This window comes from Indicator indicator, chromosome 12, assembly GCF_027791375.1.
Source record: "Indicator indicator isolate 239-I01 chromosome 12, UM_Iind_1.1, whole genome shotgun sequence".
Classification (NCBI taxonomy): domain Eukaryota; kingdom Metazoa; phylum Chordata; class Aves; order Piciformes; family Indicatoridae; genus Indicator; species Indicator indicator.
The window spans coordinates 14,513,982-14,527,304 of NC_072021.1; the positions used below are offsets into that span (position 1 = coordinate 14,513,982).

The 13,323-nt window shown below is 37.9% G+C and overlaps 1 protein-coding gene across 1 annotated transcript in view; it reads left to right on the forward strand.

Annotated features, from left to right (window-relative positions):
* NSMCE2 (NSE2 (MMS21) homolog, SMC5-SMC6 complex SUMO ligase) overlaps positions 1–13,323 on the forward strand; it is a 124,094-nt gene that overhangs the window by 63,830 nt on the left and 46,941 nt on the right. Inside the window, exon 5 of the mRNA XM_054385503.1 lies at positions 8,208–8,227. Coding sequence (XP_054241478.1) covers positions 8,208–8,227 — 20 coding nt within the window. The remainder of the gene's footprint in view (positions 1–8,207; positions 8,228–13,323) is intronic.

Consider the following 13,323-nt stretch of genomic DNA (forward strand, 5'->3'; position numbering starts at 1 on the left):
GGAGATGGCTGAACATCTGCTTGCTGATGAGAAGTGGTGAATGAATGAATTCTTTGTTTTGCTTTGCTTATGTGCATGACTTCTGCTTTACCTATTAATCTGTCTTTATTTCAACCTACAAGTTTTCTCAGTTTTACTCTTCAGATTCTCTCCCCCGTCCCAACAGAGGGGAGTGAGACAGCAGCTGTGTGGGTCTTAGTTACTAGCTGAGGTTAAACTACAATATCTTAAAATTCATAAAACAGTCTATCTGAAGATTTCAGGAAATAATGAAGTCTTTAATTTTCTTTTAGTAGGATAAGAAAACAAGCTGCAGTGAGACACTGTAGTATAATGCTTAATAAGTTTCATCCAATTAATCCTAAGATCACAATGAGGTAGACAAGGTAATTCTATTCCTCACCATATAAGAGAGGTAAAACTTGAATAAATAGTTGTGTGAATTCACATAACTGATTTATCTTCTGGATTTCTTTTCAGCTGTACCTAACTTCCTAGCTTTTGTCTTTATGCTTAGCTGGGTTGGCAGAGGATCAGCTGAAAAACTAATGCTACTGTATTTTTCTTTGTCTCTTTAATATGAAATAATAATTTAAAATCCTTTTACTGACTAATTATGGAAAAAAAAAACCTTCAGCGTAAAAGTTGAAATTTCTAACTGAAAGTGGGATTGGTGTTATGACAGTTTAGTGGTGTGTGGGGGACATGCACTTTTCATTTATGTAAAATTCCTTTCACTAGTAAAGGAATGAAAAAAGGATCTAGTGCTTAGGAAGTTGCTTAGGAAAGTTGCTTCAAGTTTAGGAGACCTTGCTTTAGTTCTTTGCTTTGTTACAGTCTTCTCGTATTGGATGAAGTCATTTAGGTTCAGAACAAATCACTGGGTGGCTGGTGTAACGTTTTCATGGCATGTTGCTGAAGGAGAAAATTGCAGCCCCTGAGTAACAACATGAGCATGTTTAGAAGTGTTTGTGTGAATGAGATCTGACTTTTGGGTAGGGTTAAAGGACTATCCTGAGGGAGAAACTTGGCAGGGTTTTGTCCTTCTGGAGCTGTCTTGTCTGGGCATTTTCTGGAAAAAAATAGTTGAATTGCTGAGGAGTGAGCTAGCTGATTTGTAGTTTTGAAGGATTAGATCAAAGCCTAGAATTCAAATGGAATGAGTTAAAGTGATGATGATGATTGTGTCTGACATACAAACTCTGAATTTCACAGAGCTATTGGAGAGAGAAACAAGCTAGAGAACCAAACCAGATAAATGAAAAGCTCAAATACTATAGCAATGGGGGCCATGCAGAACCTAAGATGGATGTCCAAATTGCAAAGTTACCACCACAGCTAGTGTCGTTGTTAGTTTGCAAAGAGGGACCAAGGCTAGAATGAGTTAAACTGTCAGAACTTTTCTCTTGCAATCCGGGACAATTTTTCTGGGTCAAAAATGTGGTGTATTGATAGCATAAAAAGCAGAAGCTTGCCTTAACAATCATTCCTTTAGTAGACTAATAAAGAGCATCAGTTGCCAATAGATCTGGCGAGGATTTTTAGATTAAATGATTGCCTTCCTACTATGACTGATCAAAATAGTTTCTCGCTTTGGCATTTAGTGCTCTGACATGGAATTTGTAGTTCAAATGAAAGAGAAATAAACCCACCCCCTCAAACAGCCCTTCTTCATTGTGGATAACCTGAAGTGTAGGAGATCTGGGTTTCAGTCTCAGCAATTTAAAATCAGAACTTGACTGACTCTTGGCCTACTGGGTGATTGACCTGTAGTTCTGGAATCAATGTGTCTCTGTGTTCAGTGGGTATTTAACTATATATAGTAAAATGGAAAAAACTGAAGAAGGAAATCCTGAGAGACACTGACCCTGTGGTAAAAGTACTCATCTGAGGGAAGTATCTAAATCAGAAAGAGCATCAGATGTAGGTCTCTCCTGTTATAAATATCTGCCCTTACAATCAGTGAATATGTGAAAAGGTGAATTCCTTTTTTCTCATTCTGTGTCTCTCATCTGATCTATACATATATTTTTAAAAGATCTACATTTTATTTCATTGCAAAAGTCTCTGCAAGATATAATTCTTGCTTTTATATCAGCCTGGCTTTCAGATTAGAGTATATAAAATCTAGAAAGGAAGTGGAGTGTTGCATAGAAATAGTTTTTTATTATTATTATTATACACTTAGGGATAATACTTTGGGTAATTTATTGTTACTGTCATGGTATAATTCTCTCGTAAGTGAGCACATTGATGACTACCAGCATGGCATTTTTATTGTTTGTAAGAACATATAGGTCAGGAAGAGAGCTTCTGGATGCTGATTCCTTTCCCTTGATGATGCATTCAATCACATTATCTAATAAAATGCCATCTTAAAATACATTAATTTTTTCCACTTCTGTTGGAAGAGTGATGAAAAATCTTAGAACCTTGCTCACATGGTGAGAAATTTTCAGCCAAATCAAGTCTGTGACCAAGTTTTTGTTCATTTGTTCTTGTGCCAGCACTGCACCTAGCTTGTAGAGTTGTTGTCCTTTAATGGTGTTTAGCTCAGTCTGGTCAGTTCCTGTATTTCTTGGCTCCCTGGTAATCCATTTGTGCAACAGAGAAGCTTATGGTATCTCACATCTTGTGACCATATTTGAACTCAGCAGAAATGTTTTACAAATTTCAGATGAGAAGAAGCATTGACATAGATGCTAAAGCTTGACAGTATCTGAAAATCCGCAAACTTCAATGAATAGATTATGCCTTATGGAAAATTTTCTTTCTGGTGGTAAAAAATTTCACTACCAGTTTTCTTTCACTTCCTTCATGCTATTTTGCTTGAAAAAATCTGGGCAGTGAAAATGCAAGGATTGCCTCTGCCATCTTTGTACAGTTTTTTTTTGCTATTGTGTGTTTTGTGTGCTATTCAGGTAAATATAAAAGAGAGGGGAATTCCATACTTGTGCCATGAGCTCACAGCTTAAACTTCAGCTAAGTGTGATCACAGGACAACAGGTGGAGAACAGGTGAAGAACAGTCCAAGGAGAAGTAAGCAAAGAAAGGAGAGAGAGCATCTCAGTGTTACAATTTTTCAGTTGAGGTGTTCCATTTTGAGGTTAGTATATTTGAGGAGGAAGGAGGAAAGTATAGCTCAGTAGAGCTTTAAATTTAGGTACCTTTGTTTTATTTATTATTTTTTTATGGTACTTGGGTATTTATCTTCCTCCTGCAGTGGCAGTAGGGGGTTTCGCCCTTCTTATATGGTCATTTTAATCATTTATATGTGAGACTTTGTGGAACCAGTATGTACAGGGATCAAAGGGAATAGAGCTTTACACCAAGTAATGCATTTGGATTGAGTGCCAGCACAAAAAGCACTAGAGGAAGAACAAGGAAGGAGATCTGAGATAATTCTCACTAAATAATAATCCATCAGCATGTATCACTCTTCATGATAACTTCAGAGTATTCCAGTTTCCAGAAAGGAAGACACTTGGTAGTTTTATGATTCCTGAAACTACTTGCCATATAGCTCTTTGGTGTGTCCTTCAGAAGAGCTGTAGGATGAGACAGATCTTGCTTTAGTCTTGCTTTTAGATGTAAGCATCATGTAGCTTCTGAAATCAGTGGAATTTCTCTGTTCTACCTTTGCAACATATAGTAACATGCAAACTAGTAATGTACAGTGAGATTAATAAACATCCTCTAATTCCTTACCAGAAGTTCACATGCATTCACTGCTTACCATAATTTTTTATATCCACATTGTTTCATTTCTCTCTTGAAAGATGCAGGTACCAATAACTTCACAGTAAAGCATGATTTCTTTCCATCTTGAACTTGATGCCATTAAATGTACTGGAGATCTTCACACTATGCCAAACCTGTTCCATAAGTTGAACTGAAATGGAGAAAGATAGATAGAAAAACACTAAAGGACTGCAACCCCCATCCTTTAGGTGTGTGGACCTCAGACTGAATGCCAGAGGCCAGAGCTAAGTGCCTCAGCTCCCAAAAGGAGGCTTATTCACATCTGTGTGAACAACTTTGTTCCATGACAGACCTATTCTGTCATCATGGTCTGCTTTACACATGGACGTCACTCACAGGATTGTGTAAGATAACTAAAATGTGCCAGCTGTAAAGTAATGCAGAGGGAATGAATCAGGGCTTTTACTGTGAGACTGAGCATGCTTGCATTATGTAGCTGGAGAGAAAATTGACCATGGCTCTAGTCTGTGGATTTGGGAATTTCAGGGAGCTGAAGTGGTATTTGTGTGTACTGTCTCTCAGACATAACCTAAGACATAGGAGGTGAGAGTAGGGTAGGGTGCTTTCAATTATCATTAGCACAAAGTCAATGAAGTCAAACACCTTTGCTGGTTTTAATGCTTACTCTAAAACAGGCTTGGAGGATTCAGATGCTCTGTCACAACTGAGGATTGGTTTAAGTTGTAATCTTTCAGCTGTTATTAGTTCTCGTTTGAGACACAGCATCTGACTTTACAAGCGTGGATAGGTTTATCATGGTTTATAATCTCAAATATGGATGTAGATTTGTTGTGTTACCAGTCTTGTAGTGAATGATCTCAGGCACGTTGCTTAACAGATGTTCCAGCAGGCATCAAAAATATCTCATGAGGGAGAGAAGCAGTGGAGTGCTGGTGAAAGTGCTTGTGTTTTATATTGTAGCATCGTGTCTACAGCAGTTTCCCAGGAAGTGATGCAAACAAGCTCACAAATAAGCATCTAAGAAAAATCCTTATGGGGAAACTGTCCTTTTGGCCCCTCTCTGGATCCTTCAAATGCCCCTGACCAGATTACTGGAGGCTGGACAAGAATACCAGGAAAACATCACTGTAGCCTTCCCCTGCCCTATGCCCTCTGTAGGGGTTTACTTTTATTCATCATTAGAGTAAGGTTTCTGGGTGGGATGGACCTTACCTCTGACATTCTACAGTTTGCTCATTGGCTTTTAAGAACCCCTCAACTGGAGGCTAGTCTGTAGAGGGCACTCTCCATCCCTTCAATTGAAGCAAAATCTGCATCACATGCAGCTGGAAATGGAAGTGGGCTAGGAAGGATGCCAAGAGGTTGCATGATTGTGTACTCAAGTAGTTATCTCGCTCAGCAAAGGATGGGAAACTGGGTTCTTCACATCTCCATCAACACCTTTTCTTCCATTTGGATGGAGCTGTGCCTGCTTTCAAGAACCAAAGAGATCTCAGGACAAGCCATGTATTCCCTGTTACTTAGCCTGAGGCACCTCTGGCCAAGTCAGTCAGAACTTCAGATCCCTGAAGAACCTGGGAGGAGCTTACCAGAGTTAGATACCTTCAGGCTTAGGAGGCCCCTGAACAGATTTTTTCATCATTTCTGGGTTTAGTGTTTGTAGTTTGCTTCAGTTCTTTGGATCTGTTCCATTCTTAAAGTATTCTCCCTCAATCCCTATTTGAAAGTCTATGGATCAATCCAAGACTTAATGAAACTGAAAGGCAGTTCATCAGGATCTATCTATAAATTTCCATTATGAACTAAGCTGCTACTTTATAATCAGGTAGGAAAACAGGAGAAAAAAGCCCTGCTTATTGCAGCATGGAAGAAGACTTTGTACAGAAGAGCTAAAGAGTTTTCTTTGAGGGGAAAAAATGTTAAGAGCTTCCTGATTGCTTTATCAGTCTCTACAGTAAAAATAGTAATTACTGCCATTTGAGACTAATGAATAAATCACTGTATTAAGATGGGAACAAAAAAGTGTAACAAGCAATCAGATGTAATCAGCAGCAGCTCTGTTCTAAGTGTGGGCAAAGCAAACTATTCACCTAACCTTTGCTGCAGCATCCATTGTTTTGGGTGGGGTTTTCATGTTTCTGTTTATGTATTTATTGTTTAGGTTTGGTATTTTGGGGGGGGGGGGGTGTGTGTTTGGTTTTTGTTCTTGTTGTTTTTGTTTGCTTTTCCCCCTGTAACCAGACAAAATTCTTCCCATTCTCCAGCAGTTTCGTTATGCCGTGTCAGAAGTCTACATTAGTTGGGTTCGTATTCCACATTTCCACAAACACCTACTCACCTAAGAAAACATGGTTGTGATACAGTTCATGTCTGCATATAGGTTTTGTCACATCACAGCTATGTCATGGAAAGATATTTTCCAGCTCTGTCGTATTCTCTTTACCACTTCTCTCATTTTGCCCAACTGCTCCCCAGCCTGAATCAGCATCCTTCCTCATATTTCTGCAGCTGCTTTCCCTTTTCACATGATGCCACAACCTCCTTCTTCCCTTCAGTGCTCCTCTTCAGCTTTCCCCCGGTGAGCTCCTCCCTAAAAGTGTCAGAACATGTTACCCATGATTGGTGTAGTTAGTTTCACTAGTGAGACCTTCATGCCAGTCTTGGTTTGTCCTGAAAAAGATATGCATGACTTCATTATCATGATAAACCATTTGGTTCATTTACCACTTGCTTTTGACTGCACAGTTACTAATAGGCCAGCAGGCTTTCAGCTCAGTTGTGTACACGGCACAAGCTGTAATTTAGAGGAAATTTAGAGGCTATTGACCACCAGCAGTACAGCTGGTGGTGTGCTAGCTGTGGCTTTACATTTTTGTTAGACTTGGGAAAACTAGTAGCTAAGTGAGTCATGAATCCCAACGTAGCAAAATTCAGTTGTAAATGAAAGAGGAACATTTCCATATTCTTAATTTGGCTTAATTCCTGTGCCTAATGGCGGTGTATATACCATAAACATTGTGAAGGAGCAACCATGGAAACACTTGTTTTCTTGCATTGCTAAATTTACTCTGGGTTGAATATTAACACAGTGCCTGGCATTACTTTAAAAGCAAAAATAGCTAAAGCGTGACTCACTATGAGTCATTTACTGCTAGTCCTGCTATACTGCCTAGAGCTTGACATTGAACAAGTTGGCAGCCTGCATTGCTACATTTTTTTCTAGGAACTTTGAACACATTTCATTCTTGTGAATTCTCTTGTGCAACAATATTAAACACAGCAATGTGTTTATGTTGCTTCCAAAGTCAAATGAATCAGAAAATGGTGAAACAAAGAGTATTTTTCTTGGAGATTGTGGAAGAGATGGATTCTGAGAATTATTTTTTAGCAGCAATAACAAAATGATTGCATGGATGTTAAAAGTTAATTACATTTTCTCTAGGTGATGTGCATTATATTTTAAACATTTTTTTAATCTCTTTGAAAAAAAATTAAAAATGTGCAATTTTGGCAAAAGCACACATGAAATCAGAAAGCTAAGCATGTAGGTTGAGAAAGGTTTCTCTTTGGTTGGCAAAGGTTTAGTGATGGGAAGGCAGCCCTTAAGAGACAGACAAAACGAGGCAACTGTATTCCTGTTGGTGTCTGTATTTAAAAGGCACACCCTAAATATGGTGCTTAGTATATGAAAGTGAGTAGCTTGCTGGCTGCCTGTGGGAATGCCTATAAAAGATCAGCTGATTTCAGTCAGATGGGAAGGAGTAATGAGAGAAGGCTGAAACCAAAAGCAACTTGCTGAGGCAACCATGTAATGATATCCTGAAATACAGTGGCAGGACCAAATATCATTCTTCAGTATGTTAAAACTTTGTTTCCAGATAAATTTAATTTCTTACTAAAAAACACTTCTTAGAACAGTAAATAACAAAAACTTTTAACATTTTCCATATTTTTTCTACTTAAATAATAAATTGGTATTATAATTGCAGAAAAATCTTATGCTAGTGGCATGCAATGTTCTGCATGTGTTTGAAGGAGGTTCCATAAATTAAATTAAAATACTAATAATGTAAGTTCAAAACCTCTGTGAAAGTAAAATCCTGCATACCTGGGTTTGGTTGAAAAGTTTGCCATGTATCTCTTCCTTTAAGTACAGGTGATGGATGTAAGGACTGAATGATGTATTCATCTGTCCATTTAAAAACACATGCTGCTGCAGGATCTTTACAAGCTAAGGCATTTTCTCTATGTAATCAGTTAGAATACCAACTTAAAAAAATTCTCTTAAAGTGGTTTCACTGTAGAAAAACAATGTGTCTCATGCATTATCCTGATGGGCATAGTTCTACAATATTTCAGCATAGATTTGTGAATAAAAGTGCAGACATAACTGCACTGGGGAGACTTCTTCTGTTAAAAAATAATTATTTTTTTAGAGTATACTTAAATAAGGTTAAAGTAATAAAAAAATTTTTGACTAAAAGTCATGCTAAAAAATGATACTGTGTTATTTTTCTAAATCTAGACTAAAAAAATGATTGTGTGACATCATACAGTGCAAAATGGGACAGGATTTTGATTTTTTTTTTCTGTTACCTCTGACAGTGCCCCCAAATCACTGTTATTAAAAAGGTTTCAATAGTTACTCTGGCATATGCTCTTTAGCAATCTCTTCATAGCTACTGAATAGGCAGTACCACAACCACACCTCCAGACATGTTATGCAGAATATAGACATGAGAATTTATGTTAGGAGTAAGACTCTGCCTTTTAAAAGACAGCTCTGTGTAGGAGGCTTTTCTGCTCTGAGGATCATCAGAAAGATTGGAGCTGCCTAAGGCATCATATCTCTTGGGCATCTCTATACATGTCATGTAAGTAATGCCTTTATTAAGCTATAGCAAATTATTCCCCTCACATGCACGTGTGTTCCTGTGTACACATTCACACATACTGACACAGAGTATAGGCAGGGCAGTCACCTGGAGTCTTTCTCTACAGAATGGATCAGGAGATTGTGTGCTAAGCTGCAGATTAAGCACACAGGAGCTTGACAGTCTAGCACTGAGTGTGAACCTCATTACAAAGTATTAACTGTTTTCCATAAAGATACAGGAAATACTCTGTTGAACTGAAACCAATATCCTGTTACATGTGCATCCTAGAATGACAGATGAAGACTCTCAGTTCTTAAATCACTTTGTTATGAATTCAAGATGATTTAATTTTCATATGATAGAACAAACAGAACCCATTATGCATGCATAGTGCTGAGAGAGCTCATACCTACTTAACCACTGTGGGTTGTGAGGATGTCCAGCTTGTTGAATTCTTCTGGATCTTGAAGTGTGTAGTACTGTAGAAACCAGTATGTCTGTGAGATGTCAATAGAAAAGTAATAGGAATTTTGCACTAACAAATTGTGGTCTGTGAATGTATTCAGTTTCAGCACTGCTTTCAGCAGCAGAATGGAGATGGCTTTTCCCACCCTTCAAATTGATTTTATCAGGTACATCTAACAGGAAGAATTTTTCTTCATATATAATGGAAGGGATGCTTAGGATGCAATTCCTTATTCCCTATGAGTTGTGAATAATACAGGTATTGCTAACCAAACGTGTCCTTAAATGTACTACTTGCATAGCATGAGCTGCAGATGGCCAGAAAAAAAGTGGTTTTTGTCTGTTGCACTATTTTCATGTGACTGTGCCCTTACAGAACAAACCTTGCTGACTAAGGTTGTCCTGTAAGCCTTTAATCTTAAAAATAGCACTTATTTTTTTCAGTTTGTGCGAGGTTGATTCAGAAGCACAGTCATACCAAGATCCAGTAGCATCACTGGGCTGACTGTTAATCACTGTCATCTTTTGAGAAGAAATTGTATGTTAAATTTCTCATTTATAAACAGCTGCCAAATGATTTTGTTTTGCAAAAGCCATTAGTCTAGTAGAATTAATTGCTTCTGTTCTTTGGGTTTTTCCACCCTTAAAATCTATGGCAAGCTTTTTATACTTACGGTGGCAGTTGTTTTCCTGAAATATTACTAGACAGATTTGCCCTGAGATTAACTACAAACCAGAAACTGCAAACATATGTTTCCAACTGAAAACATTTCCAAGTCATGAAAGTCTTTAGTCTTGGGAGAGTCAAGTCACCAAAGACAGTGGGAATGAAGAGAGATACTTTTCACTAGGCAACTTAGAAACTCTTACTTTAAGGCATAACTAGCTTGTGGATTTTGGATCAGCTGTGCTAGATGAGAAGTTTAAGATACTGAAAAGTTAAGCTTTCTGCATCAGCACTGCACATTGCAAAATTAATTTCCTAAATCCACATTTAGGAATCTAAACCTGGAGCCGTATTTTTAGTTTATATATAAACTGTGAGTATCGCTTTAGCTTCCTGATTGAAAAACTTGATTATGATCTTTATTATGTTGCCCTCTGTATGTCATGGAAAGTCCACAGCTAAGGATGACTCTCTACAGACATACGCAGACATATTGAATTCCTCTGCCTGTATTGTCTCCACATCTAGCCAAATCAGTGCCATGCAAATGTGGCAACAGAAATTCTGAATCAGCACTAGTCTATATCAGCTCACCCAATGGAATGGGCAGAGGAGTTCTGTTAACACCTACCTATGCAGATGTGCCCTCAGATTCTTCAAAATTCCAGAGAATGAAGGTTGTAATTAGGACAATGTGCTCATATTCCTGCTTATGCATGTGGGTTAATTTGCTTTTACCACTTGTTCCTCCTGAGCAGAGGTCAAACCTTTGCTTGAGACATCAGCATGATTAATATTACACTGGATATCTAGCACACCATCATTATTGTATTTTTTTTAAGCAGGTAAAAATAGGTAGCAAAAACTGAGGAGCTTTTAATAGGCTGCAAACCTGTTGACATACCTTCTCTTTAAAGAGGAACACACACACAAAAAAGAAAATTGTATGTAGGGTGTATGACACTTATTCCAAAATTGCTTGAATAGAGTGGTTTAAAGAAAAAGATCATCATGTTTGCAGTTCAGGTACTGTTTTAGACCTTACTAAAATACTAAATAATGTGAATTGGTTGATGGTTATCTCTGATGAGCAGGTAAACAAAAGATTTATTTCCCAATGGGTTTTTCATATGATGGTGACAAACTCCATTGCACAACAATGGTCACATTCCAAAGCTGCAACCAGGTTCTGGAGGGCTTAATTTCACAACTGCTTACTGTGTCCTATTGCATTACAGTGACCTTTCAATAAAGAAGGTCAATTGCTGGTTTGTTTTTTTGTTTTTAACTTAAAAACCGAATGTGGATATAGTGCAGTGCCCTACTTTTACACAGTAAATTTTGTCCTTGACATTTTAAAACTATGTCCTCTGGTAAAATGTTCAGAAGATTTTTGTATTTCCTACCTTTTGATTAGTCTTACAATGTGTAGATCTATTTAAGGTTTGCATTTACACTGGCAGTACAGTTAACTGTAAAAATAAAAAAGTAATTCTGACATTGTGAGACTTACATTAAAACTATATTTTCCTGGTGTAACAACTTCTATATGATGAATCTGACATACAAACACATTTATTGTCTAGTTTATATGGGGGATTTTTTCAAGGTGAACTCACAAAGCTGTGATTTCTAAAAATTATTTGATTGAAAAAATAGCTGAAAAGAGGAAATAAAATTATGTTAACATTATATGAGAAGGCTATAAAAAATAAGTATTATTTAGTTCTAGGCTGTTAAATGTGTGTATGGGGGGGGGGGTTGTGCTCATAACATTCCCTATTAGTGACTTGGTTTTCAATTTGAATTTTAATAACATGGAGCACTCTGCTCCAAGTACACTCCTAACATCATAGAGTGAAACACTTTAATCTCCAAAATAACTTCAGTGAAAAATTACTCCGAACTGATAAATGAAGGCAGTATCCAAAAACTTGAAAGACCAAGCTGAAAAGGCCAGACCTACAATGAAAAATATTTTAGTCTTGATCCTGGGAAGGCGAGTTAGAAAGAAGCACAATAGACACTTATCCATAACCAGAAAAGTGCAGCTAGTCAGTTTCTTACAACGCTTCAGGGGACTGTGAACATCACCTTTAGACCTGCTCAGGCATTGAGTAGTAAATGTATTCTGAAGCTTGAGTAAGTGCCTGTTCGAGATAACTGAAGAGTAACTATTAAGACCATTCCCAGCTACAGAGTTTTGCCCATCATCCACAATGTTTATGTTGGGTGTGTGCTCAGGTGCAGACTTAGGTCTGACTCTGGGAGATGCTGTCAATGAGGAAAGCTCGAGGCTGCCAGCCTGACCCCAAGCTGTCAGTCATGTGGTCTGATCTGATTGGGTGCAAGTAGATTTAAACACCTAACAATCACAACTCACCAGCAGATCACATAACCTCTGCTGTTTGTAATTGTAATTTGGATGCTTTGAGCCTGAGTGACAGCTGTGTTGGCAGCTGGCAGCATGGCATCTGTGACATTTAAAATACTTTGCTTTCAAACAGCTGTTGACTTTACAGTATAGACAGAGGCCAGGAATTATCCCTGAAATTAAATGAGAATTAAATTGAATATACAACAGTATATCAGTAGCCAGGAAGTGATATGTATTATTAGAACCAGTAGGTGTCTTCAGAAGAATCCATAGTTGTAATGACATTCCTAGCAGAGAGAAAAGGTCAGTTTTGTAGTGAAAGTCTTCCCCTGATTTCCACACCAATAGGAAGCTTTCTGTGGTGCCAGTGAGTCTGGAAGAAGTGTAAGCAATTAGCAAGAAAGAGCTTCAAAATTCCATCACAAGAACCAGGGCTGCTCAGGATTGGAGAGTTTGGGATTGTTCAGCCTGGTTAGCTCAGCTGACAAAGAGGTGGTGTATGCTAATTACAGCTCCTTAACCTTCTTAGAAGCAGTTGCATAAAAGCACAGAACACCTCCATGTTGAAACTGCAGCATTCCCTGCTTTCTCTAAATGGATATTCTCAGACCATCTGTACAATCCATTGACCTGCCTGGATGATGCATAGAAAGGTGTGTCTGTGAGCCAGCCTGCCAGTGGTTGTGGGCACAGGAATGGGAAAGTTTTTCATTAGGATGTGCGGCTGAGCAGTGTAACCACTGATGCTATCTCTTTGGGTCAGTCAGCCTTTGAGAAAGGATCATGAAAAGTGCGGTTCAGTATTTAGCCAGTGACATATAGTGCAGGTCTGATCCAACTACGAAGAATAGAAAAAAGTTTATGTGAAATGTCATTTCAGTTTTACCAGGGAATGTTTTCTACTCTGGTGTGGGTTTTGTGCTGTTTTCATTATAATAAGAAATAACAGAATAGCATTTGTCTGTAATAGGCAACTTCATGAGTTGTGATTGTTCAGTATTGCTTGGAGGGGAAAGGGGAGATTGACACAATATTGAGATTAATTCTTTGTAAATACAAAAGTCATAGATAATAGCTGCCACATTTTTTCAAGGGATTATAACCAAAGGATGTTTTTCAATTATTTCTTAACACTTTTTTTTTCCAGGTGGTTCATGGAACAGATTGTTTAAGATTCAAAATGGAGTAGCAGTCTTTAAGAAGAAAAAAAAAAA